Source organism: Amblyomma maculatum, chromosome 1 (assembly GCF_055883805.1).
Source record: "Amblyomma maculatum isolate TAMU_Amacu chromosome 1, ASM5588380v1, whole genome shotgun sequence".
Lineage (NCBI taxonomy): Eukaryota > Metazoa > Arthropoda > Arachnida > Ixodida > Ixodidae > Amblyomma > Amblyomma maculatum.
In genome coordinates this window covers 451,548,266-451,575,327 of record NC_139344.1, presented here as the reverse complement: position 1 = coordinate 451,575,327, position 27,062 = coordinate 451,548,266, and the positions used below count along the sequence as shown (strand labels likewise).

General features: G+C 44.3%; 1 protein-coding gene and 1 long non-coding RNA gene across 2 annotated transcripts; one reads left to right on the top strand and one right to left on the bottom strand.

Moving 5' to 3' along the window:
* Nucleotides 1-6,746: 6,746 nt before the first annotated feature.
* Nucleotides 6,747-10,226, top strand: LOC146209656 (uncharacterized). Its single transcript, XM_084602987.1, has 2 exons — nucleotides 6,747-6,984; nucleotides 8,024-10,226. The coding sequence occupies exons 1-2, from the start codon at nucleotides 6,919-6,921 to the stop codon at nucleotides 8,504-8,506; spliced, it is 549 nt and encodes a 182-aa protein (XP_084459113.1). The 5' UTR covers nucleotides 6,747-6,918; the 3' UTR covers nucleotides 8,507-10,226.
* Nucleotides 10,155-10,673, bottom strand: LOC146209655 (uncharacterized). Its single transcript, XR_014707132.1, has 2 exons — nucleotides 10,487-10,673; nucleotides 10,155-10,227 (listed from the first exon to the last, which is right to left on the bottom strand). It is a non-coding gene; the product is annotated as an uncharacterized LOC146209655 (long non-coding RNA).
* Between the last annotated feature and the right edge of the window lie 16,389 nt (nucleotides 10,674-27,062).

Here is a 27,062-nt window from a genome sequence, read left to right as displayed (position 1 = left end):
CAATTGAAGGCAGCCGAGAAAAACTACGGCGCAACAGAACAAGAATGTCTTGCAGTAGTATGTACTGCGCGTCATTTCAAGATTGCGACTGACTGTCAACCACAAGTGAGGTGATATGGAGAGATATTGGCTGGGCATCTTTCGAAGTACGGGAAGTTAGGAGCAAAATATTATATGAGGAACGCCTGAGGAAATTGGACAGTAACAGGTGAGCAGCTAAATTATTTAAATACCTATACCTAAAAATCGTTGACTCACAATGGAGGAAAATAACTATGAAACTAACCAATAAGTATGCTGGTCACAATGATGAAGAAATAAAGAGCGTTAAGCAACAGGTGAAAAACACAGAAGGTAAAAATTGGATAAATTCGATGAAAAAGAAACAGAGTTTGGAACTATTCCGAAAGTGGAAAAGGCAGACAAGGAAGGAAGCTTTCTTTGATAACTCAAGAGGCAGTGCCCTACTTTTGAAGCTAGATCAGAGTGCCTTAAAACACGCAGCTACAAAAAGAAATTTAACAATGAAGATGACGCATGTGCTGTATGTGGTAACTACACTGAAACAGTTGACCATGTTGTACTCGAATGCAATGCTATCCATCCGGAAGTCGATGCAGGCGCAGTCACTCTTCCTGAAGCTCTGGGGTTTAGAGATACCAGTGGCCGGGTGAATAAACCTGCGGTGGAACCTAGCAAAAAAACGACTGGAAGACTGGTGGCTTAAAAGCAGAAAAGTGACATAATGTTAGTGATGTAGAAACAAAAATTGAATAAATAGAATGATGGCATAATTAACCAATCTAAAACAATAATTAAGATATAGGGAGGGGGGGGGGGGATTAGAGTATAGCAACAACTGCCACCCCGTTTCAAAGGGGACGCTCCTATATTCCATCCATCCATCCTGTGTAGTTCCTAGTGATGGTTCCTAGTCTAACTTTTGCTACTTTTGCCAATGCAGTCCTGTGCACGGTGGAAGAACCCACCGTGGTCCTGTGTATGAGATCAGAGGTCCTAGCACGGTTGGAAATTAGGCATCGCGTTGTAGGTAGGCTTGCTTCAGGAGCTCATGGGAATACGCCAAACCAGGGAGTGCAGGGTGACCTTCGTTTGAGAGCAGGGAAGCTGGCAGTAAAATAGCGTTTAAGCAACGATTGAGAAAAATGGGAGAAAAGCGGTGGGCCAGGAAAGTCTTCAGCTACCTCTACATGAGGAATGTTGACACAAGATGGAGAAGGCGGACAAGACAATTGTCAAGCAAATATTTAGACAGCAGTAGGGGGACCAGGCAGAAATTATTAATTAAGAAAAAGGTTAAATAAACAGAGAGGGGTTTGTGAAAAACGCGGTTGGAGGCCAAATCAGGATTGGAAATGTACCGAACTTTCAAGCAGAAAATAACCAAAGCGGCGGCCTTGTGGTAGAGCATCCGCCTCGCATTCGGGAGGTACGGGTTTCGATCCCCAGTACCGCCGGGTACCCACCGGTTTCCAATGGGTACAAGATTTCCCCCGGTCTGGTGCTCGGCTCTTCTGGGGTGAAATGCTTGGGAAAAGATGCCATGAACCAAAAATGTTGGTTCAAGAAAAAAAAAAAAAAGGGCCACATAACGGGCTGTTGCCGCGCAAGGCGGACTTATTGTTGTCCGATGGCGGAACGAATCACTGCCACATCGGCGCAACTATTTGGGATTTACATTTACGATAATTCTAAGGGCAGCTCATTGTTGTTCGAAGCTAGGACAGGAGTATTGCGGACTAAGACGTACCGAGTCAAGTACCAAGAGATAGTACCCAGAGATGTGGCGCAACAAACACCATCACATCCATATTACAGTTGGTAGTGTGCGCCTGTGTTGTGTTTCTTCTCATGTGAATGTCTTTGTTGCGCCACATTTCTGGGTATTCTGCAGCACCAACCTGCCCCTAAAGCTATTATTTTCAGATACCAAGAGATAGACAGGCTGTGCAGTGTGTGTGGGGAAGATGAGGAAACAGCTGAACACTTAATAATTTTCTGTAAAGGGCTCCATCCTATATAGTTCAAAGCAAGGGGGAAGATTTAGCCAAAGCATTGGGGTTTAAGGATAATGGAGGAAAAATAGACTTTAAAAGGGTGGAAATAACCAAACGAAGGTTAGCTGATTGATGGCTGAAATCAAGGCAAGAATAGGTAAAAACTATGTGATTATTCACGGCTAGGTGGCCTGTGACGCCTAGCCGTGAATATCTTTGATGTCATCACGCGCTCGTGCTCGGAGAGCTCGAAACCGAAACTGGTCCTAATACATGCCCACCGTGACTCGTTTAAAGCAAAAACCCGGAAACAGAAAATGTACGTGCCTATACTCCTTAAAGAAAAACTGCGGGTGAGAGCACCTGCATCGGAGAAGTTCAAATGGTGGTGGTGGTAGTGGTTATTTTATTTATATACAAAAGAAAGGAAAAGATGTTTGCCAGCCCCGGTATCTGCTATCTGAAGCACCTGTACTGGGGCGGCGGAAATATAGAGATAGCGAGAAAGGGGTAGAAGAAATCAAAGAGGTGAGCGATATGGAGAAAGGAAAGAGTAGGTAAAAATAGAAATAAATATATACGCTATAGAACAATATACAGTAGTTTGATTGAGGCCCACCCGCTAATGTCTTAGGTCACTGAGTTCTCGACACATCGGGCGGGCCTCCGCGCTAGCTCTGCGTCCATGCGCTTACGACGCCCGGAGGTGCACACTTTACAAAACACCAAATTCGTTTTTCCGTCCTCCGACGGCAGACGAGTAGGACCCTCGACCTGCTTAGGCCTGGACTGAGAGAACCCGATTCCGCCTGCATGGTGAAGACGATGTCGCTTTTCGGGCCTGCAGCCTCCTCGACGCTCAGAGCGCCGACGTTACTAGGAGGTTGTTGTTGTAGTGGCTGTACGAAAAAGGAAAAGAAAATGCACGGGCCTGCTACTGACTCTGTAGCTGAGCCACCTCCGCTGCCTCGTGCAGAGAGAAGAGAAAATAGAGAAGAAAGAAAAGGAAGGGGAAGAGAAAGACGCGCGCCGCAACAACAGCCGCCGTCCACAACTGAAACGGTGGCGGGTGCAATGACGGCCTACAACAGATAAAATTCTGTGGCAGGCTTGCCCCCGCCACAAGCGGCGGTTACCCACCTGCCCCAGTCCTAAATGTTTTTTGCAGATCGTCAATGCGCATTCACGTGACTCATATATCTGACGTAGCCACACGTTACGTACGCGTATCTCGCGGATTCTCTGTTTTTTTTCCCTTGTAAGAGGAAGCGCTCGCGGCAGTTCGTTTTGTCCACGCCATGGCTCCTCCTCCTACACAGTCTTCTCCCCTCCCCCATGGCTCCAAGCAGTGCTGGCATGACTATGGGCAGCAGAAAAACAGAATTTTCCTACCCCGGGGTGATAGTGAGCGCAGATTCTATGCGCTGACATCGCACGTGCGCTGTCCCACGAAGAGGCGTCCGTGTGCTGTGCGATGTTAGCGCACGTTAAATATAGTCCATGTGCTGTGCGATGTCAGCTCACGTTAAAGATCTCACAATCTCCAGGGATAGGACAAAATATTACAAGTAGAGTAGCCTGGGATACCCTGCTGTGAAGCGCGGACTCTGCGATTCAGCACCGCACCGTCCATCTGGCGGAAGAGGCCGCAACAAGCAAGGGCTACCACGGCCGGTCTCGAAGGAGAGAGCGCTTCTCTTCTCTTACGGCCTCTCCAATGGGGTCTGTTTCCACCGCCCGCCGCGCCTCGGTGGGGTCGCCACCGCCCTGCTGCTCCTCCGCTACAGCCGTTCACGCGCAAGGGAAGCGCGCGCTCGCTTTTAGCTTCGCCCGCGTCAGTTGCAACCGGCAGGTCCTGACATTTCGCCCCTTCTGGTTTATACAAAGTCCGTAATCAACATCGAACATTTATCGTGTACGAGGAATAAAATACAGTCAACAATCCGCTCACGCGCGCGTTCCTTCGTCAGTGCGGCCGTGCACGGTCGAATGAAGCTTCGGTTACACTTCAACATTTTTGCACAAAAATAAATTTACCAGGCTATGCAATGTGCCTTTGAATGTTTTAAGCAGGTGTAGCGCGACCTGACGTGAGTGCATGATGAACTGTTGGCTGGCGATTCTGTCAACTGCTACCGTTTTCGTTTAGATCAGAAGAGGCACCGGCAAAAATTCATGGCGCGTCTCAGATTCAGAGTAAAGAAGAAAAATTTACTCATATAATAAACATTGCACTTGTCTTGTGGAGTGGGCTGTTCTAGCTTCGTTCAAAACATATCAGTCGGTTGAAAGACCGAAGATGTATATGCAGTCTCGCGACTACTTTCAATCAAGGAAACGGGCATAAACAGTTAAGCAGAATCGAAAAGAGCAGCAAACAATAAAAAAATTGTCCTTCAAAGTTACACATTGCACTACATATTCAGTAATTCATCTAAATGGGACCTGCGTCTAGAAAATTCAGTCTCAAAATCTTCCTGCTCGGCTTGTGCACATAAGGAGTTGGCCCCTCGGCCTTCTCTGTCACTTTCCTGGTATAATTAATTAAGAAGAATTCTGAGAAATTTTTCAGACATCAAAGAAGCGGACCTAATAACATAGCTGTTGTCAATTCCTTTGGGGCAACTCAGTGTTGAATTCTGAAATGCTGACTGAATCAGGATCTTACATACTTCGAGAACCTTTGTGTGTAGTAGATGCACGGCAGCTTTTTCAAAAAAAAAAAAAAAACATGTCCAATAGGGCAACAAGCTCTGGTTTCGGATAATGCAGCCCACTAGAATATTGTCCTCGTAGAAGAGCGTACTACATGGGGCTGCTCCTTTCACTAGTTTAAAGAATAGCGCAAGCGTCACACCCGAAGTTGATTAACTAAACGATATATCCAGCGACGTAAGGTAAACCGGAATATGTGACAGTGGGAAATGGGATGGTAGGAGATATGCCATCATTCCTTCAGTGCCTTGATTTTGCTCTCAGATGAAACGTCCGTCTTGACAATGTAGTCATGTGCCGCTAGCTGTTACAGCCCTCGCATCTAGCATATGTCATTCCCTTCCGCACATTAACCTTACTTTCCCGAAGAGAGCCTCAATGGGTCGCTATATAAGGCTTGAAATGAGTCTTCAGTGAGACTGTCCTTCTTTAACACTTCAGAAGTTTCTTGCATACTTTCTATATAGCAGGTGAACTCATGCATATGTAAGTCACTGAATAGAGTATCACCTTCATCATTTATTGGCCTCTTTTTACCACTTCGAGCACAAGTGGTGTCATGAATATCAAACTATTTGTTGTTTTCATAATAAGTTTAATATGTAAAAATTAACATTGTTTATTTGCAAAATTAAAATAATGTTTATAATACTACGCATTGGCTAATATATGAATTGTCATAACATTTAAAACTCAACCCTACAACGCTTGCTTTTGCAATTTACATTACATTTTCAAGAAATTATTTTCATCTTCGGTGCTACATGAACGGTTTCGCATCTAGCGCTGAAAGACGGTTTTGCTGTTGCCGACGAGTTGCTGTGATGTTAGCCTTGAAGAAGCTTCGATGTGATCACTGCTCATTCAGTTTTTTTTTTTTTTTTTTGTTCCTATTCTTGTAAAGGCTTGGGAAAAATTCGGATTAAAATGGACAAAGTAGCTACCATGCTGCAATGTATGCCATGCTTGTCGAACGTTTGCTGAACGACAGTTTTTTATATCCGTTCACGTCTGTAGTGCGTTGGCGACATGCCGCGGGCGCACGACTCCCCGTCTTCCCCGTGCCGGGGGCAAGGAGGACGCCCATTTCCGATGGAAGTAAATGTTGTCCAACCAACCTACTCAAGTGGTCGAAATTACTCCGCAGCCCTCCAACAGCTCCTCTTTCTCTCTTTCCAGATAAATCAAATCAATTTAAATCAATCCTCCAGTCAACCACTTCAGTATAATAAATACTTTTAACGGCAAGTTGTGGATTTTGATCCGTTCCTTCCTTACCTCAGCACGAACTCGAGTTTGGCAACATAACCGGTTGTAATGTGTGACCCGAGATTAGGGACGCCACACAACCAACTCGCCCAACAAGCCACTCTGCTTTCAAAGCAACACTGCTAGCTCAGTCACAACACGTACTGCATCCTATGCAGGCGCATATCGTTGCAAACCGATACAAGCACATATGAAACCTTCGGTGGTACTTGGCATGGCCTGCAATTTAGCTTTATTACGTGACTGGGTCGGACGCAATGGCGCTTTGAAAGCAGTGGCCATATGTTGTAGCTAGAAGTGGATTTTGTACATGCAGAAGCGAAACTCGATGAATCGTAGCGCTATTGCAACGCCGCGAGTGAAGCTTTCAACTGTGAAACTGTCGTGCAGCGCCACGGGATTCCACCGAGTCCGAATATCATCCAAAGTTCTGAATGTCATTCGAGTGGAATGTCATGCAATGGGTATTGCAGCCGGAAGCTCTTGAACCTCGGTGGCTGTACGTAGCATCGTCTGCTATTGCGCGCTGCAGGATGGGATTCAACTGTGCAAGCTCAGTGCGCTGGAAATAATAATAAATACAAATTACCGGTGAGGACGATTTCATGAACAGTAAATAAGGTGTCATCTATAATATAGTTGGCTACTTAGAAAAGACCGCTCCTATGGACAGCTCAGAAAAGGGGGCGCTTGCTACCATTTTGTGACAAAGAAGGCCTCCTTCTATCCAACAGCACTAGCTATTGGCTCCGTTGATCATGACCTTGCGTTGATGTTGAGGGTTCCATTTCTCCAGGGGCCCTTACAGGCTACATGTGACCATCGCGTCTGCCGCTATTCTGCCGCGTCCCTGCGTTGCATGTGGTTACTGGCATTTATTGGCGTTTACTTAACCTGGCTTCTTTTGTAGACTATCATGGCATCCGAGTGCTGCTTGACTTCGTGTGGGCAACGAGGAAACAGGGACTGCTTCGGCAACAAGGTATGTAGCGATGCTAGTGTACATCGGTTGTAGCGACACTTGAAAAACGCGATGATTGTGAGGCACCGCTTGTCTCCTAATTCGCACAGACGTATTCCAATGTTCGAACGCCACCGCCAATTCTGTGCGTTCATTACTCAAAGTACTTCATTTTTTTTTTTTTTTGCGCCGTTGAGACCGCAGACACCCTACAGCGCTGGTTATTTGGGCGGTCCTGCCACGACAGTTGCTGACGTCTTTGCTTTCCTTAGTCGGGAGGTAATCGCGGTTGCAGGCGTTGTTTTCGTTTCTAACACTCCAATAAATCGGGAATCTCCTCTGATTGAATAACCACGCATTCATTGTCTGCTTGGTGATTTAATCGGTGCGCATGAGGGATTTTTTACTTACTGCGTCCTTTTTTCAGCAACGCGCATTCGTTTCAGTAACGCTAGGTGTATTGCCGGTATCTGCCGGCCTTGCTTGTCTCTGCTTTTCAACACCACGAGCAGATTGCATTGTTAAAGCGTTGCACGTCGAAAAACATAAGGCTGCGTGGTCGTTTGGGCTTTTCTTCGGTTAGCTGCACATATACCCAGAAACATTTAATGTGTACTGAAAAATTGTATGGGCGTTTAGGAACCCCATGCTGGCGAAATTAATGCTAACCCAAGTGGTACGGCACGCATCACAGTGTTTTATTAGGCATATAGAATCTGCAAACATCTGCTATACTGAAATAGTCGGACACAACACAACAAAAAGTGGTAGAAGTGCTTCAAAAGAGGCCAACTGCCGCGACCAAATTTCCTTGGCCCAAGTGAGCCCTGGAGAACCCCTCATTTAAACTGCCACTGTATGTTGTCACTTTAGCAGGTCTAAGGGAATTATCCACAATGTCACGACAATCGTTCAATGCCATTGGTAGCAGAGGAGTTCCTTGAGGAGCAAAAAACACCTCCTTGAGCTGTATGCAGTATGCACAAATCAAGCACTGGAGGAAATATGTAGTAGCTTTCTTTCTAATATTACTAAAGTACTGCTTGTCTTTCTCATGCAGGTAACCTACCATGCCCTTCCAAAGAGCCCTCGCCGCCGCAAGGTGTGGTTGGCTGCACTAGGGCAGGAATTGTCGCCGAGATTGAGGAAGGCGCGAATCTGTTCGAGGCATTTCACAGAAAACGACTTTGCTCAGAGTCTTGCACGAGGTCGCAGGCTTCTTCCAACGGCAGTGCCCTGTATTCGCCCTCACGAAGAGAGTCTTAATGCTCAATGCCCTGGCCAAGCTGCTTCAGTCAGCATTGCCTGTATGGAACCACAAGGGGGTGCAGCAGGTTCCCAAGAGGCCGCTGAGGCCCTCCGGAAGAAGGGTGAAGAGATTGCACGCCTTAAGGAACAGCTGCACCAGTCGAACATGATCATCGAGAGCCTGCAGGAACAAATTGGCCGATTTGAGCAGAAATGCTTTGAACTTGAGACAACTTCCAAGAAGTTTTGCCTCGAGACACTAAAGACACTGGAGAAGTGGTGTGAGTTTGTCTAGTCTATTATTCTGCTGTGTATGTGCAACTTGCTTTGAAATGCGGAATTTTTGCCGAGCTTGTGTGATTGCACAAAGGCGGTGCAGGTTTTTGGATTTACAGTTGGACCCTTGAGTGAGAATCTTTTGGTGCTTCTATGGAGATACCAAATATGGTAGCAACTGGCGTGGCTGTGTGTGCCATTGTTGGAATGTTTTTAACAAATTTGGTGTGAATGTGTTCACCTACTTCTGGAAACAGGGCATTTTTGAAATTGTGTACAATTGTTGCTTTCAAAGTCATGCTCTGGGACGGGTATGCAACATCATTTTCGGAGTGCTCTTTTGTCACCCTAATTTCAGCTATACCATTTTTGCCCATTGTTCGTGCCTTTTTTATGAGTGCAGTCAGAACTTTTCTCCCTTTTTAGAGTAGTGCATGGGCTGAAATTTTGAGCACGAGCCCGGCCCGGCCCGACTCTGAAAGGGACTGAGCCCGGCCCGGTGCTCAAATTTAAGGCCCGGCCGGTCATGCTATAATTGCAGTTGAAGCTATGAAAAAGAAAAAAAATTTCAGGATGATAAATTTATCCAAGATCTTGGAATGTTGAGTTCTCACGTTTGAAATGAAAAATTTGCTGAATATGTAGAGGCACAGCACGTACTTAGAATTAACTTATTTTGCACAAACAACTTATGCATTGCAAGAGGCATTTGCGGCACTTCTGGATAACAAACCCAGTTGTGCCTAAGTTTCTTTTGGGGCTACAGCTTCGGGTCAGAAGGACTAAAACGTTCTTTGACAGTAAAGATAGTTTTCGGTAAGCAGCTTGTTTGCTTCTCCAAAAGCGTGCTAGCTCTAAACTTGAACAAGGAACGGTTATGTGGCCAAGTACTCGATAAGCTCGCCTGGCTCACAGTGTGCCTTTCACGTAAAGTTTTCGCAACAAGAGAAGCAAGAGAGAACTCTTGCATGTGTATGCTTTGAGCGAGCTATGTCCCGCTTCAAATGAGGCCACGTCGAGGCAGGAGTAAGCCACAACCAAACGTTTGTAGGCAGCAGCGTGGATCTTGAAACCGATACCTAAATATCAGCGCCGGTGTTGCCAAAGCGGAGATGCAAAACTTGAAACTAAATAGCCCACAAGCGGCCCCTCTTCTCGGTTACTGACTGCTACCAAATATCCGTTGGAGTGAGGAGGCGGGGAGGAAAGGCAAGTCGATGCCTGGAAAGTACTCGGAAGCTCTCGCGGGAAAATGCTGTGCATTCTAGACGCTTATCGCACTATCTTCACGCTTCCACGAAAGTTGCATGTCTTCGTGACTGGGGTGTCCGGCCCGGCCTGCCCGAGACAAATATACCTTGACCCGGGCCCAGTCTGAGCCTGCGGGAGAGGGCTTCCAAACGGCCCGCGGTCCGGGCCGCTTTCGGGCCAGCCCGTGCAAATCTCTTACCCTTTTCTGCCCTTTCTCAAAACAAAAGACCTTTCAGGCTGAAAGCAGAGCAGACGGACAACATTCTTAATGAGTTTAGTGTGAACCCCTGGATGGAAGTTTGCTTATATTAGCAGTTACTGCGCTTAATGCCTGCCATATTTTGCGATGTATAAGACTCGATATTTTAAACAAAATATACGGTAATGTGTCATATACAACAGTGAGCCTTATGTGCGTTTTTCTTTTTTTTCTTTTTTGCCAAATTTTTATTAGTTAACTTTATCGTGAAATGGTAATGGTAGCGATGCCTGCAATTAGATGGTTGGTTTGGTTGGTTTGAGGGGTTTAACGTCCCAAAGCAACTCAGGCTATGAGAGACGCCGTAGTGAAGGACTCCGGAAATTTCGACCACCTGGGGTTCTTTAACGTGCACTGACATCGCACAGCACACGGGCGCCTTGCTTTTCGCCTCCATCGAAAAACTGCCGCCGAGGCCGGGATTCGATCCCGCGTCCTTGGGAACAGTAGTCGAGCGCCGTAACCACTGCGCCACCCCGGCGGGGTCGCCTGCAATTAGAATATTTACAGTCGTTATAGTGTTCTACAATTGTACAGCCGTCTCACTGGCAGAATGCCAAAAGGTGGCGACGTCCATGCTCCTCGCCCTCTCCTCGCTGCCAATAAAAGCCAGATCAAGCAGACTCTTTTTTCCAATTGCGATTTACCACATTTTTTGGTGGCTATTTCACGTGCTTTGCCACGTGCATCAGAACTACCATGTTCGGCGACGATCAGCCAGTAATTATGAACACAAAGAGGACGCCCGAGCGCTGTAGCGAAATATCGCCAACCATGTACCAAAGTGAAGTATTTCAAGAATTTTATTAAAAAAGTGTTTGTGTAATTTGAGTAGTAACCTAATGAAGTGCTGCTGTCACTAAGAGAGAATTTTTTCGCACATAAGTATTGCCTCCTTTTTTTTTTCTGTGATGCGCACGTAAGAAATTTTCTTTCAGGCCTATAGCACGTGATGGTCGAGCAGAATGTTAAGTCCTACTACCCTAACCTGAATAAATTTAGGTGCGTCTTGAACAAGGGTGCGTCTTATATACCAGTCCTTTTGTTGAAGGCCTCTAAATATGAAGTGTGCGTCTTATAAACCGGAAAATATGGTACTTCCTGAAGGTGTGAGCATAATCTATGCCTGCATCAGAGGGGTGACTGCATGACAGGATGAGATGAAAGGCATGGATAAACAAGGCAAGGAAAAAGCAGAGTGTTAAGACAACAAGCAGCTAATTACTAGAAAAAAAAAAAAGCTCTTCCATCCCCAGTTCTCTGAATGACTTTATTGAAGCCTGTTAAGACAGGCGTATGCATTTCACTTTTTAATGAGGTGTTTCATTTTGATGGAGGTACATTGCAACAAAAAGCAATTTACCTAATCGAGGTGCTGAACCTTAGCGCATTTACATCTGTTCTCATATGCTGCAGGTCAGCAGACTTCATTGTGCACTGTTTCGGGGCTCTTGGTATTATGATGTGGCAGAATGAGATGTGCAAGCGTATGTGAAGCAGCCTTGAACTGAGCCTGTTGTTTTTTTGGAAGGGAGGAATCTGTTGCAGAATGCACAGTGTTTCCGAACAGGCGATATTTGTGCATGATGGCAGGGCACTGTTTGGTGTTTTGCTTTTCTGATGCACGTGGCAAAGCACGTGAAATAGCCACCAAAAAATGTGGTAAATCGCAATTGGAAAAAAGAGTCTGCTTGATCTGGCTTTTATTGGCAGCGAGGAGAAGGCAAGGAGCATGGACGTCGCCACCTTTTGGCATTCTGCTCCCAGTAGAACATCACTTTTTTATTTTACCCATATTGAAATGAATACCAATCTAACCAACTCTACACTGTAGCAAACTGTTGTCATTATGATCTTCGGGGTTGTCAACCTTGTTGCACGTGCTACTGATTATTCTGATCATTGTACTTTTAACTTTGATGGAAGTACATTGCAACAAAAAGCAATTTACCTAATCGAGGTGCTGAACCTTAGCGCATTCCTTCTTTATTTACATCTGTTCTCATATGCTGCAGGTCAGCAGACTTCATTGTGCACTGTTTCGGGGCTCTTGGTATTATGATATGGCAGAATGAGATGTGCAAGCGTATGTGAAGCAGTCTTGAACTGAGCCTGTTGTTTTTTTGGAAGGGGGGAATCTGTTGCAGAATGCACAGTGTTTCCGAACAGGCGATATTTGTGCATGATGGCAGGGCACTGTTTGGTGTTTTGCTTTTCAAATGCTTATGCAAGTATTGCTATATGTAAATAAATAGTTAGCATCGAGTTGTGTTTCTCTTAGTAATAAGGTCCCTGTTTACTGACCTTTGCAGGAGCATGCGTTTGCCACTGTTTAGAGCATCTATTATCCGTGACAACAACTCGTCCTGTTGGAGTATTGCGGCAAAAATAATACTGTTTAATCTGGTGGCCTTACTTTCCATGTTTTACTTCATCCATGTGCATGTGCACAATACTACTGCAGTCTTGCAGCCTTGCTGACATGTTTACTGCTCATCTTTTTCTGTGGTTCAGAAATTCAGTTAGTTTGCTTATTCGTGCTGCCTACAGACTAGTTTGTTTAAAAGTGATGCTAAGGGGTTTTTGGTCTTCGTTTTCTTACATCATTTTCCAAACAGCAGCCTTACCTGTCTTGAACGATCATTGCATTTTTCCCTAATAGAGCATTTCAGTGCAAACAACATTCGCTTCTTGGTGGATTTTCAAATGTGTTGCTTTCTTTTAACAGCACTATCGGCTCTCTTATGTATGAACAGAAAGTGGTGCATTGACAGAGGCCATTCAAAGAGGTTGCTTTGTTCCACAACACCCACCAGCAGCACAAGGTGTGTCCGGAAAGTAATGCAGTTATTTTTTCTAGCGCTGTAGTCGATCCTACCGTGCTGGGATTGGCTGGTTTAGGCGAGAGAGACGTTCGACGTTTCATCACTGCGTAGCGCAGACTGCTCTAAGCTCTAGGAGCGTCATGATTGCTGTTTCGGTGTACCTACTGATAGTGCCCTTGTCACGTGTTATCTAAATTAGTAAAAGGAGTGGCCTAAAACGAAGCCCTGTGGCACTGCGGATGACCCAGAAGCTGTCGCAGATTGAGCTCTATTTTGTGAATACTTTCTGCAAACGATCAGTTGGTTAATTTTCCAGCCAAAAAAGAATATTTCGAGGTAAACAAAGAGTGGATATTTTGTGAAAATGAAGAGCATGACAATCTTTATAGAATGCCTTCTGAAAATCAAGAACAATGCAATCAGTTTAAAAACCATTATCAAATGAGCAAAATATCTCTTTGGAAAATTTAATTAGCTGTGTGACACAAGACCACCCTGATCTGGGCCCGTGTTGATATTCAATAGTGGAATTATTGTTGTCAAGGTGAAAACAGATGTTAGTGTAAATTATGTGTTCAAGAGTCTTACAAGGAATGCTAGTTAAAGAAATTGGTCTGTAGTTTGAGATGGTATCCTTCGATCCTGTCTTGTGAATTGGCTCTACATTCCCTATTTTTCATTCTTGGAATAGTTCAGAAGTGGCCAGAGATTTTATGAACAGCACTTATAAATAATCAGATATGATGTCTGCACAAGATTTAAGGAGAAAGTTTGGTACTCCGTCTTGGCCAGGAGCAGAATTTTGTTTTAGCTTCGAAGGAGATTAAGAATACCAGACCTATTAGTTGGAATGTCAGGCATGACTTCAGGAATGGCACCCACGGTAACTGAAGTGAGCCTTGGTGTCGAATACGAAAAAACAGAGGCGAAGTAATGGCTAAAGCAGGTTGCCTTATTTGCATCACTGATAAGCATTATTTTCAGTGGGATTCCAACCTCATCTTTATTATTTTCCTTAACTAAATTCTAGATTTTTTTTTATTACTTCAATTCACGGTAAAAGAGCAAGAAAGAACTCTTTTTATGCTACTTTGATTTTAGACTTCATTTCCATGCTCAAATGCTCAAGTTTCATCGAAGCAGTTGAGGTAATGTGGTTGTAATAGGCTCTAAGCATACTGTTTCTTTTGTTGATGTGTCTTTAATCCTTTTGCCAACCATGGCTTAGATCCTGCATTTTATAGAAAGTATTCGGTATATATCGACATCAGTGAGGCCCAGCAGCCTATTCTTGAAGTCTGACCACAATTCTTCAACATTTCTGTTAGCGCTGTATTGAACAAAGCTGCCAAGTTCATGTTAAAGGTCAACAATACTATTATTGTAATATCCTCTTTCAAGGCTGCAGCACAGGGATGATCAGTTTCAGGCTTACAATGCGGGCTACTACAGTATTATGATCACTTATTCCAGGCACAGCCGAGAGAAACTAAAGCAGTCAAGTGGAGTTTGGGAACAAAAGATCAAGAATTTAGCTTGCCCCACTCTGTCATTTGGTCAGAGTTGCCACAAATTGAAAAAGGATATGTGTCAAAATAAATTCATTAAAGGCGCTACGCAAAGCAAGTGGGAGGAGAGTGCTGGAAATTTATTATGCCACTGAGCATCAGGCGTGTTAAAGTCTCCTCCAGTAAGGAAATAATGAGTTGAAACTTTCAGCAAAACATTTGAGAGAGCATTAAGAAAATGAATGTTTTTATTAGATGGGCAGTAAGATGCATTGATCGTGATATGCTCATGATTCTTAAGTGCCAGTACACACCACACTGATTCACACTTGATATCACCAGCAGTGACTGCAGAGCTTGCTATATTTTGCCTTATAAGCAAGAACATGCCTCCTCTGCTTGTGTTTCTACCTTTTCGATAAGATACATATTCAGAACGAAACACTTCAACGCTGGAACTGAATTCATCTAACCAAAATTCGCAGTCGATAACTACATCTGTGTTCAAACAGGATATTAAGGCTGCTAGTTCGTCAATTTTATTCCTTTTCCTGTGCCCTTCTTTTTGGGGCTTTACTTCCGGTTGCATGACGTCACATCCTTGACGTCATATTCACTATGGCACCTGTTTCTTTCTTTCACTCCCTCCTTCCTCCCTTCCCTTACCGCGCAGTTTAACGACAATTGATAAGCATGACATGATGCTCACATGACGCGAAGATAAATAGGAGATAAGATTAGCACGAGCATCGCATGCAGATTGACAAGGTTGAAATAGACTGCGTGCTGCTTTTTTTGTAAAACCACAGTATCTGAGCAAGGGTCATAAACAAAACTTCTGCCATGAATGACAAGATTATTGTTCCTTAGTTTAAACGACAAGTATTGGTCATTGCCAAACTCAAGAAGCGTTTTCGTGGGCAAAACGAAGTGGGCGTAAAAGGTTTTCACAGAGATAAAATTCGTATCTTTAACCTTGTGACACAAATCAAGAATGCCTTAATTCTTGTCTTTAAATCTGACAAAATGCGCAATAATATGAGGTGACTGCTGTCCTCTCGAAAGGGATGTTAACTGGGTTTATTGAGATACCAAGTTGGTGGTGCAAAGTGAGACAACAGCATCGTTCGATTGCTTCCATTTCTTCAATACGTTATGAGTGAAACCAAAAAACAGAAGATTGTTAGAAATCTGTTTTTGGCATCATCGATAGTAGCCTTCAAGATCACTATTTCTGTAGACTGGGATTTCATGGTGTCGTCATTTGGACCCACATCAGTACTTCGCTCCAGTACTTTGACTCTCTGAAAGCCCTTTAACTTCATCAGGAGATTATTGTCTATTGCGTATTTCCACAAGGTCCAATGGAATCTGCACCTGGCCTGACATGACAGTAAATTGGGTGTGTAATTGGGTTGCTTAAGGTGCTGATACCTACTTATTGTATAAACTACTAGACAGCCATCTTACTGTAGGAAGTAGAAGAGATGGAGTGGACTCGGAGTTTTTGTAATACATAATCACGCAGTCCTTTACTGTAACAACAGTGGCCAGATACGTATGTGACAGCGAGGCAAGTGTGGAGGATAGTACATAGACTTTCACAGCTGTAGAATGTTTTAACTTATTGATTGGGCCAGTCAAAGCAGGAAGGGTTTTTGGCCTCATCTAGCAAGCACAACTAATGTACAGTCTCAAAGCCTGTATATGATTGTTGCCTTAGGAATAGTATAATTACAGAAGCATATGTGATCTCTGCGCAAGCCATATGAGGGTTGCTCATCTAATGCCTCCAATTTTTTTTTCTTGAGCACTGTTTACTGAAAATGTATGGAATTCACCAGTATTACAGCTGCATATCAGCAGGACCTGTAGTACTTTTCAATTATCTCTCTGCCAAAAGGTATGGCTTTAAGCCATCAATGATCATGTATGCCCAGCATGCACGAACAACAGCGCCTATCCTGACAGCAGCCTGAAAACAAAAGATTGGTATGCAAAACTTGACTGCACTGTACTTCCCCATGCTCCTTAGGGTCCTTGCTTGGTGCCATTTTTTTTCATTTTAGAGCTCTTTGGCGGCTGTTCCTGCGTTTTGCGTCGCCGTCGGCCTTGTAACCTGGTGACGTCATCGGCCGTGACGTCATGATGTCGCATCCGGCCATGTCTAATAACCAGAAGTGATAATGACATCACATCCGGCCATGACGTCAAGAACTGTTAATGGAGTGTTTCTTGAAGAAATATGTGTGAAAAATTAAAAAAGTTGTCTGTACATGCATGTCTTGATTGAAATCTTTGCCTCAATCGATCGAAAAGGTGAAACAGCCAAGGTGAAAATTTTCTGCTGGTTTCCTGCTGGAACCAGCAGCCACTGGGACCAGCGGTTATTGGAACCACTGGCTGCTAGGTTTTGAACTGAGGACTGCATATAGTCAGAATTTGGTGCATTGGTTCTCTGGGAGCTTGTCAGCCTACGAGAATTTGGTGCAGCGACTGCCTTGGACTGCACAAAGAAAATAAAAACAGCAGAGGTTTCAGTCATGACTCATATTTTAATTTTATTTTCCATGCCCATATAAAATTCTGCAATCTGCATGGACACATTTTCCCTTCGAGACTGTGGTACTGCAGCAGATGTGCTCCAGCTCCAACTCAGATGGTGCCATGAAGGTAGCTGCATGGAAAAGAAAGACCAGAAAAATATGCTACCAAAACCATGCTACTGCACATAAAAGATCAATAATGGAAATTGAAAGCATCTACCCAAGAACCACATATTCAGTGCAAATCCACATGAGAACTGGTCAAGTGTGATGGAAACCACGTTTAGAGAAAATTTTCAATGAACAGCACTTCTACTAAGTGTGGACAGCTAGCTTTTGCATGTGCCTGTGCAGACTGCACTAATGCCCACATGCACCCATGGTGTTTCATTCATTGAACCATGAGAATGCCACTCCTAGGAAAGTGTCAGTGCATTGCTTTAGACAGATGTCACGTAACAACTGGTGTGGTATTACCAGAGAGGTTAGATGAAATGAGGGGCTCGTTATGATACAATTTAAAGGAGCGAACAGTCTACAAGTCCAAGGTAAACGTTGGGGATAATTTTTCTTTTTAAGTTTGTTGTCGATATTGACAAGAATGAGTGTTAAGATGATTTAGGGAGAAAGAATATTAAATGAAAAGTGGAAGGAAAAACAATGCCGCTTTTCATTTAATATTATTTCTCCCTAAATCATCATAAGACTCATTCTTGTAAATATCAACAACCTAAAAAAAAAAATTATCCCCAACGTTTACATTGGACTCGTAGGCTGTTCGCTCCTTTAAATTAAATCAGAGAGGTTAGAGGTATACCCATTGCTAGCCAGACATGACTGTTTAGCGGCATAGTCTTTTAACCTTGTTTGGTATGCCACTCAAGTCATACACCCATACCCTGCAAATGGGTTGGCTTGGAAAGACAGTCTAGTTAGTCTATTTACAACGAACCGTACCGAATGTGTGTTAACTTGCACAGTGTTTTAACTTGCGATTAGACGTTCTTTGAATCCTTGGCTGTTCACCACTGTTCGTACAAAGCGAAAAACAATCGGGCGACAAAGATATTTTACTTGCCGAAAATAGCACCAATGATACTTCGGCAAAATGATATGGCCTATTTTAAACTAGGGACGACAAAATTACCAGCTCACTTTGATAATCGCTCGACTAGTAAGCGGCTCTCATGACTGCCGAACTGCTCTGGCAGCAAGCGGGAACAGTGACTCGAGCGGGCGCGCTTGAGTCACTGTTCTCGCTTGCTTCACTGTGCCTATAATAAGCTCTCGCAAATCCAATAAACGTAAGCCCAATTTTACAAGACATTACATAATGCGAAGACTACAAAAAAAAAAAGAAAAAAGAAATGAGATGCACTTTTTTACTTACCAAACACACGCAGGTCCTAGGCCTTGCAGATGTCGCATCACATTTCTCAGTCTTGACAGAAGTTGTCACACTACCTTGACCAGTTCAAACTTACGTAGATGTTTCAGATAAAATGCCTTAAATAATTCATACTGACGACGACGTTTAAATATTGTAAAAAGCACAAAATACTTCCGCCTTCGCAAACACGGGCCGGCGCAGAACAGCTCACTACGTAAATGTCTAAACTTCGGAACGGCTTCTTTTGGCTTGTTGATCGTCAACCAGAAAACGGATGGAACGGTTACGATCAAGGTTACGATAGCCACCCTAGTTACGATAGTGTTGTAAGCGCTGAAAATGCGCGTTTGTCAAACGTTACGGACAAATACTCCTGAAATATTTCAAATTGTGCTAATATTACTATTTTTATACCTTCTTACACGTAATTGTATTCGCTCTGCTCTGATCGTTGCACCAGATCGTTCGAAGGCGCGTCGTCTGCTACACTAGCAGATGATGAAGGTGACAGCAGTAACAGTATAGTGCCTAGAGTAACAGGTAACAGCCTCGTGCATTACGCCATGATAAACAAAATCGTAAAGATCAGATAACATTTTTTGCGTCTCTGATGTTTGCAATACCTCATAGCGGCATAACGCTGTGGCTAGCCGAAAAAAAAAAAAAAGGTTAGCTTCTTTAAAAAGGTGTCTCGCTGCTACGGCGATATTTTGATCACGGAGCAGAAACATGATGTAAAAACGGATATATACTTCCCTCGCTACGTTTTTGTAGAATGAATGAGCTCGCGATATGGGAATGCAACAAGTTCTCACGTGCGTAAATGAACTCCATTACATGCGTTTGTAAACAATTGGGTGGGTTACTTGCTGGTTCCAGTAGCATTCCACGAGGGAACCATGGAGCAAAGAAAACCAGCAAGCACCCTGCTGGAACCAGCAAAGCCAGCAGGTTGCCTGCTGAGACCAGCAGACGCACACTGCTGGAACCAGCACAGCCAGCAAGTCGCCTGCAGGGACCAGTGGAAAACCAGGTCGCCTGCTGGGACCGTGGAAAACCAGCAAGCACCCTGCTGGAACCAGTACAACCAGCAAAAATCCAGCAGGCTACCTGCTGGTTCCAGCACAAACCAGCAGCTTCCAGCAAAAAACCAGCAGAAAATTTTCACCTGGCCGGGGCGCGGTGCAGTGCCGGAGCGTATGTCGCGAACTGCAATTCCCTTTTTTTTTTTTTTATATTGCATGTAGTCATCATATTGTCACGACTTAAGTCACAGGGAGCCGTGATGGTAGACGCCATCGAGGACCCGAGAGTAAGGTCGGCTTCTAGCTCCGATAACAGCGTTCAGCACCAGCGCGCCTCTCGAGCCAACAACCGCTCCATCGTCGTCGGCACCAAGCACGGCGGCCGCGTGGCGCTAGGCGCGTGGCATTATGTTCAGTCGCCGGTGTCTTTATGGACGCTAGCTTAAAAATTTCTATTGTCGAAGGAATACTACGCTAGGTACTCTAACCGCTCGTCGCTGTATGCCATGTTCGTGTCCGTGTCCGAGGTAGCACGAACATTAGAATAATGTTATAAATTTGTTATCTATGTTTCCTGAATGTTAACATTCTGTGACATAAAAATAACATTAGTAGAACATTAAAAAAAAAAAAAAAAAAAAAAAAAAAAAAAAACATTCCACTAAATTGGCTTTGAATGCTTGCCGCCGCACGTGCATTTCTTGCTTTTTCTGCATGATCCCACGGATACCTTGATACTCTTTATTTTCTTTTTCTTTCCTTTTACAATTTGTAGTGTTTGTGTTAAGGCTGTGGCTAAAGGTACGTCCGACGGACCCGATCAATGGTCTTAAAGGTACGTCCGACGGACCCGGTGCGTTTTTCTTCGGGATACGACGGACGGATCCGGGAAATATTTTTCAGAGGTACGGCGGACGGACCCGATCGGTAGGGTTCTTCCGACGGACCCAACGCATTTTTCTCCGATATGGGCCTTGGTTGGGATCCGTCGGGAAAGCCGGACGGATCCGAGATCCCCAGATGTGGTTGTAACAACAACATGGTAGCCATATGTAGCCAAATCGAAGTTGGTATGAGGTGTACGGTGCGAGGTGGAAGTATGTACTACTGCATGCGTGAAATGTGAAATTACAAAGAATAGTACAGTGGCAAGAATAGTGCCTAGAATGGGTGGTATACTACGTGATGGCATGATGATAGGTTTACGTGAGTTGGACCGCGGCAGGGTCGCAAGCGCATGTAATCGCGGTGTTGACGGCCAGCCCGCGGCCCGCACGCCCGCTCATTTGGTCCTCGTTATCATGTGCATTAACGTCTACGACGGTCGTTATGTAGTTATGTAGTTTTGATTCTTCAAAGTTTCGTCACTTCCATCTGTGATGAGATGCGTCACGTAACGCATCGCTTTCTGCTCGCATTGAGGTTTGGTGCTGCAAGTTCTACGTAGTCGCTGAAAAAGCTGGGTGCTGCCGGCGTGTCTCTAGCCCAAGCATCGCGTTATTCGTGTTTGTTGGAGGTGTGGTTTGTGCTTACCGTGAGATGCTGTGATGTACGGATTACGTCCTACTAGAGTGCTGTGTGAGACTACGAAGAGTGCTGCGATGAGTGCGCCGATGTCCGGACGGACATCAGTGTGCCCGTTTATGATCGGCGATGTTGCACGTGCATGTCAGTGTTTATTAGGTGCAGTGGTAATTTATTTACACGCGCCGTGCAACAATCAGACGAAAATAAGTCATCGACAATTTGTTAGCCTGCACTACAGAGCTCAAAACTCGGAAAATGGGAATGCACATGATGCAGTTTTCGCATGTTGGAGCTAGTGGACCGAAAAATAAGTGCCCAGCCCACACCGCCGGGATGCGCATTACTACAGGTGAAATGGGTCAGGTTTCTGTAAAATAGCTGCCGGCACAGCACCTTCCTAAATGTTCAGGCTTTGTACTATTGTTGAAGGCCACTTTATCATTAATAAAGGAAGGAATATGCTTTATGTGTTAAGACTAGTGCTTTTTCAACATATGTTCATTTTTTTTTTCGTTTTTCCTTAGTTTTCTTTGTTTTTCATGCTAGAAAAACACAAATAGTACACTTTTAAACTTGTCAGTCCAAAGCTGAACATGAATATCTGCCATGCATGTGACAGCTTTAATGCTAGAAAGGTTGACGTGTATAGCATGTACGTAGACGCTGCGACATCTTAGTGGCACGTTCGGCTACTTGCCCCAAGGTGGTGATGTTTAATGCCAGTGATGGCAGTCGCACTTTGGTGCAGGTGAAATGCAAATGCTTCTGTTTCCTGCAAGATGTCAACGCAAAGTACAAAGCCCGGGCAGTCAAATTAGTCTGGGGCTCTCCACTACGGTATTTTTCATAGCTACATATGTCACTTTAGGATGTGAAACCCTACATGCCACAGGTAGGCTGCATTGTTTTTTAGATTTTGTAACCTCTCATCTATGTTTTGCAACATTTGGCTAATTTTAGTTCTCAAACAGTTGTTAAAGATGAAACCAAAGCAGTTCTTGGCATGGTTTCCTGCTTGGATTAATTTGCTAATTGCAGTTTTTTGAAACTTGCATCAATGCTGGACAGTTCAAATAGCAGGCAGTTGAATTACAGAAATGATGTGGATCGTGCATATCAGTTCGGACAAATGGAAAGTAACGGTCCCCTCCTTGCATGCATAGGTGCCCTTAGACAAATACATACTCGGGTGTGTGATTGTGATGCATATCAAGGGTCAACAGAAGGCCATGTGGAGCCAGTGTGATATTCTTCATGAAGGCTAAAGTAGAATTGTACAGCAGCTGCTGTACCATGCAGAAAAAAATTGATCGTTTAGTGTATGATTAACTGACCATGAATAGCATCTTACTCAGAGTATGATGTGATATATATCTGTTTTAGCATCCCAAAATAACTACAGCTATGAGGAACACGATAGTTGAGGGCTCCGGTATAATTTCGACCACCTGGGGTTCTTTTACATGCACTGACACCGCACGGTGCATGACGGCCTATTGTTTTGCCTCTATTGAAATGCTCCTGCTCTGGCTGGAACCAAATCTGCATCTTTGGGTTCAGCAGCCAAGCACTAACTACTGAGCCAGCATAATGGGGCCAAGTATCAAAATGCATGCCATTACATTTCCTTCTAGCCTGTGGTTTTCTTCACAGAACTAATGTATACAAGGAAAAGTAAATAGCAAGAAAACACTAGTTTTATTGCACATTATATTCACATTTCAGCAAACATTCTCTAGGAAAAAAATTCTCATAATGTTTGCATGGAAACCATTAACATCTTACAAAAAAACAATGCACTTACTCCACTCTAATTATTAATGGGCAAGGTTGCATCTATGCTACTACACTGCACTTATCACAAAACCACAAGCCCCATCTGCTTTGGCCAATCACTTGATGAAACTAACGGAGACAGATGTCGCACACCACAGACTGGTCGTCTCGCAACATATCTCTGCATATGTTGCATTTCAATTTCATGCCTTTCCACTTAGCTTCAACTGTTGCCAGCATTACTAGTCACCCATCTTTTCTTAAATTCCTTTTTACGCTGTTGGGATCAGCATGATTGTTAACGATGGTCTCTGGAATTTTCGATGCTATCATTTTCACATCTTCCTCATCTGGAAGAATGAAGGAAATGACAAGCTTTGAGTAGAAAAAAAAATTAGGGAGACTCCTAATCTCCACCTGTAAGGGTATGGTGTGCCAGCGTTAATGGTTCTTGTCTGCAGATCCCACTGTGGATTCCCGTTAATTTACATGCCCTTTGCTACAAACATAATTACTAATTCCTTAATTCATGTCTCTGTTATCTCAGATATACTCATTAGCATACGGTCGTAGGCTGCCCTGTTAGGTGATAGACAACCTGGCACAGACCTCTGTAAGCCTCAACCTTTCTTAATTAGAGCTGAAACGTCCCAGAACGTATTTCAAATATAACTTTGTAAGCTTGACTTAACACCTCCTGCCATGTCGTGTGGCCTCGTGACATTTAGCTCGTGGCACTTTTGGCTTGTGCACAGGGGTCATCTGTTAAATACTGGTTAACATGCATGAAAAATACATTTTCACACAAACTGGTGGCAAATGGTCAAGTGGTGCACTGCAGATTCTGAAATGTATACCTATATGCATGCAAGGATCGCATCATCACATAACATGATCAAGAGTTCTATCAGTACCTGTAGTTACATAGCATTTCAATGCCCATTAAAGGACCACCTCAGACAATGGTTGTTGTTACCACAAGACCTGTTCTAACAGCGTACTGACACCATTCCACTGAGCGATGGACATGTATATGCATACCCTAGACAGCTCATGATTGTGGATCTCATTTATTTCTATGACTTCCAAGGAATTCCTGTCGTCAGAAACCCTACACTTTATGAAATCGGGACAGTTGTCTTGAAAGGTGATGAAAAGAAATAACCAGGTTACCTTGACGCAATGCTAAATGACAGAGGTTGAATATGCTGCATGAAGATACCAAGAAGCTTGTACAAAGAAATGTGAGTGAAATGGCAGGATTTTTGAAACATTGAAATAAACTATTAACTATACTTGTCAAACCTGTCATTAAGGAATGGAAATCATGCAGTAATCAAAAACACAACATGGAGGCCATTTTAGGTCATCTTCACAAAACACATACCCACACCTCACACACAGCTTCATACTTGTGAAAGAGGACAAACCAATATGCAAGGAGTGTGGAGATGAACTAACAATAAACCATATTTTACACGTGCGCCAGAGTCGAGAAAATAAGAGGAAACATTTTGTACAATTTTGCAACAGATCCCTTTCCATCCCAGCATGATCCTAGGAAATAAATAAGAGAATAAGTGTCCTGTTTAAGTTGTTGCGCATTTCTCTTATATACTATGCAGAACCAACTAGCCCGACAACACGCTCTTCTCGACTGTAATCCTAGGAGAGACGTGCAAATTTCCTGCACTTTTGGTTTCTTAAAATGTTCCTAAACAAGCTACATCCTAAAGAACATTTTAGTCTTTACACACAAATAAATACATTAAACCTTGTTCTTGGTGCATGGCAGCATTAGTCGCTTATGCACCATAAAAATCAACACAATGCTGTAAGGTATACCTTGGTTAGCTGTGTTATATGAGACAAGCTTTCGGTCTGGTGTGGTCCTTATTCACGTGAAAGCGCTGTCATGAGGGTCTATGTCCCAGCGATCGGAAAGTGACCTATTCCAATAATTTTACAAACTGAAGGCGATTCTACAGATTTCTAAAGACTGGAGTGCTCAACTGTTTTATCAACGTCCGCCTGCTTTGACAGCCTGGAGTGAAACTGTTGAAGAGAATACATTTTTGAACATTTAACGCGTTTCTGAAGGCGTTGCTTTCAATTACGGGGCCCACAAAAAGCAGCTGAATGTCAAACGCCGCCTAGGTAGGCTTTCTAGCAAGACAGCGGTGTAGCGTGGAAAATAGCTCCGCCGGTCCATCGCTGGCGCCGCTGACTTGACAGGCGAACTGTTCAAACTTACAGCTACTGACCACACCTGAAACACTGAATTGCGCATGATCAAGGCAGAATTTCTCTAACACTGAGCACTGGTAGCTATCGATTTCGCGCCCAATATTGTGAAAATCTGTCCTCTCCGATCATTGATACGTCCACGGTTGAACATTTATGCGCCTCGGGGTAGGCCAGCCGTTGGAACATGGATGTGTGGTTGTAGCAACGATCACTTGCATGGCGCACTCTGCAAAAGTCCAAGAGTCAGCTTCTGCAACGAAATGTGCAGCGCACATTTTCTACCGCGTACCTAAGTCCGGCGATGCATGCATATCGATCCCGATCGTTTCAAAGCTGCGCGGCCCGTTCAGTCGGGTCATGCTAACCTCGAGCATGCGGGGGTTTAAACTACATGTACGCAAAATTCGACAAGAAAAAGATGCAGGCTAAGCACTTTAGTATAGTCTTCCCCTAAATACCAAAGAACATTGCTGTTCACAGGGAATTCGGATCATTCGCGCTTCCGGCTTTCCGGTTGTGCACTCTTGCTGTGCGGTGCAGTAGGTCTTCGCCTCGACGAGTCGATGTGCAGCTCGCCGCAGTAGCAGCGCAGGCCTCTAGTAAATTCGGCATGTCTTCTGCCACGGCTCTGAGGTAGAATTTAAACGAAGAATTTAGCTAGAAACATCCTGTTTCCTCGGTCTGCATGTGAGGAACGAGCATAATGCCATTTCACATACATACTTTGGACTGCCGAATGTTCTGCACGGCGAGGTGTGTGTGTGTTGTGCCGGCGCTAGATCTTCGGAGGTCGATGCGGGACCTAAGACAGCGTAAATGCTAGGAGTAGCTCGCTTACATTACGGGCAGATCGAGGTAATAGTTTAGTGCGAAGCGAAAGCTGCTCGTGAATGTGCGTATCTCGATGCCAGCTGGTGGAGCTGGTGCAGTACGTAGCATCGCCTGCAGCTATGTGCGTGACAGCGATGCTTGCCGTACACAACCCAAAGTGAAGACCGTGATCTATGTTAGAACGGATGCACTCTTCGTAGCACCTCATCGAGAGTCGCGGCTAGCTGATATCATAGAGGATAAGATTCATTCACGCGTAGCAAGCGGAATGTGGCCGCGTTCGACGTGCGTATAGCCATGAGCCTGTATATCGACGTCCGCCGTATCTTTACGAGAATCGAATGGATACGTCGGACGTACCTTTATACACTTCGTTGTGTTAATTGTGCCTGCCTCCATCAAGATTGTATTTACCCCAACTGTAGCCCCTCCTTATGTATGCCCTCGGGCCTTTAATGATGAAATAAATGAAATGAACTAATGTTATTCAATGTTTGTGCTGCATTGTAATCATTGTTTTAATGTTACAAACAAATATGGTTTAATATTGTCTTTTAGATGTTAAAGTAATATTTAGATCATAACTAACAACATAGCAATATATTTCAAACACTGCATGAGTCCCATCACTTCGCCCTTTTTCTTCCAGTAAGAGACTTCCAGTGAGAGACTTAGCACCACAAAGACAGGAAGAGTCATTTTGACGAAAGTTGGAATAAATCCGGATAGGGGTCCCACGGTCAAGGTGGAGGTAGCTAAAGTCAGACAAAATTTGGTGATTCCCCCGCTGCCAAAAAACATGCACCCGGAATATAACAAAGACAGGAGGAAAAAACGAGCCGAAGCGTTAGAAATTAGATTCGGCGAAATTTCGGAACATGAAGTGGCCTATGTAGACGCGGCGGGAGGTGGTGGCAGTTTCACGGTAGCAACGGTCGTCAGCGGCCGGAGCAATCCCGTGACAGCTGCCACTTTGCGCGGGCGGAGCATAGAAATAGCCGAGGAAACTGCGATCGCGTTAGTTTGCGTCGGAACGGAAGCGAAGTTTGTCATCAGTGACAGCAAAACTGCCATACAAAATTTTAGCAAGGGCAGTATCTCGCCCTATACAGCCAGAATCCTAGGCCAGAAAAAGTTGGATAGGAAAATTCAAATAATTTGGACTCCTGCGCACGAAGCCGTCCCCGGCAACGAGGCGGCCCACAAGCTGGCTCGAGATCTCTACCGCCGAGCCGCTACAGGGCCACTTGATGACCGAGGAAGCGGAGAGCGCTTGCTAAAATATGGGGAGATCACGCAGCACTACAGATTGGATCGTAGACTGGTACCCCCACCAGACCCGAAATTAAACAGCAGACAAGCAGTAGCGTGGAGGCGACTGCAAACTTAT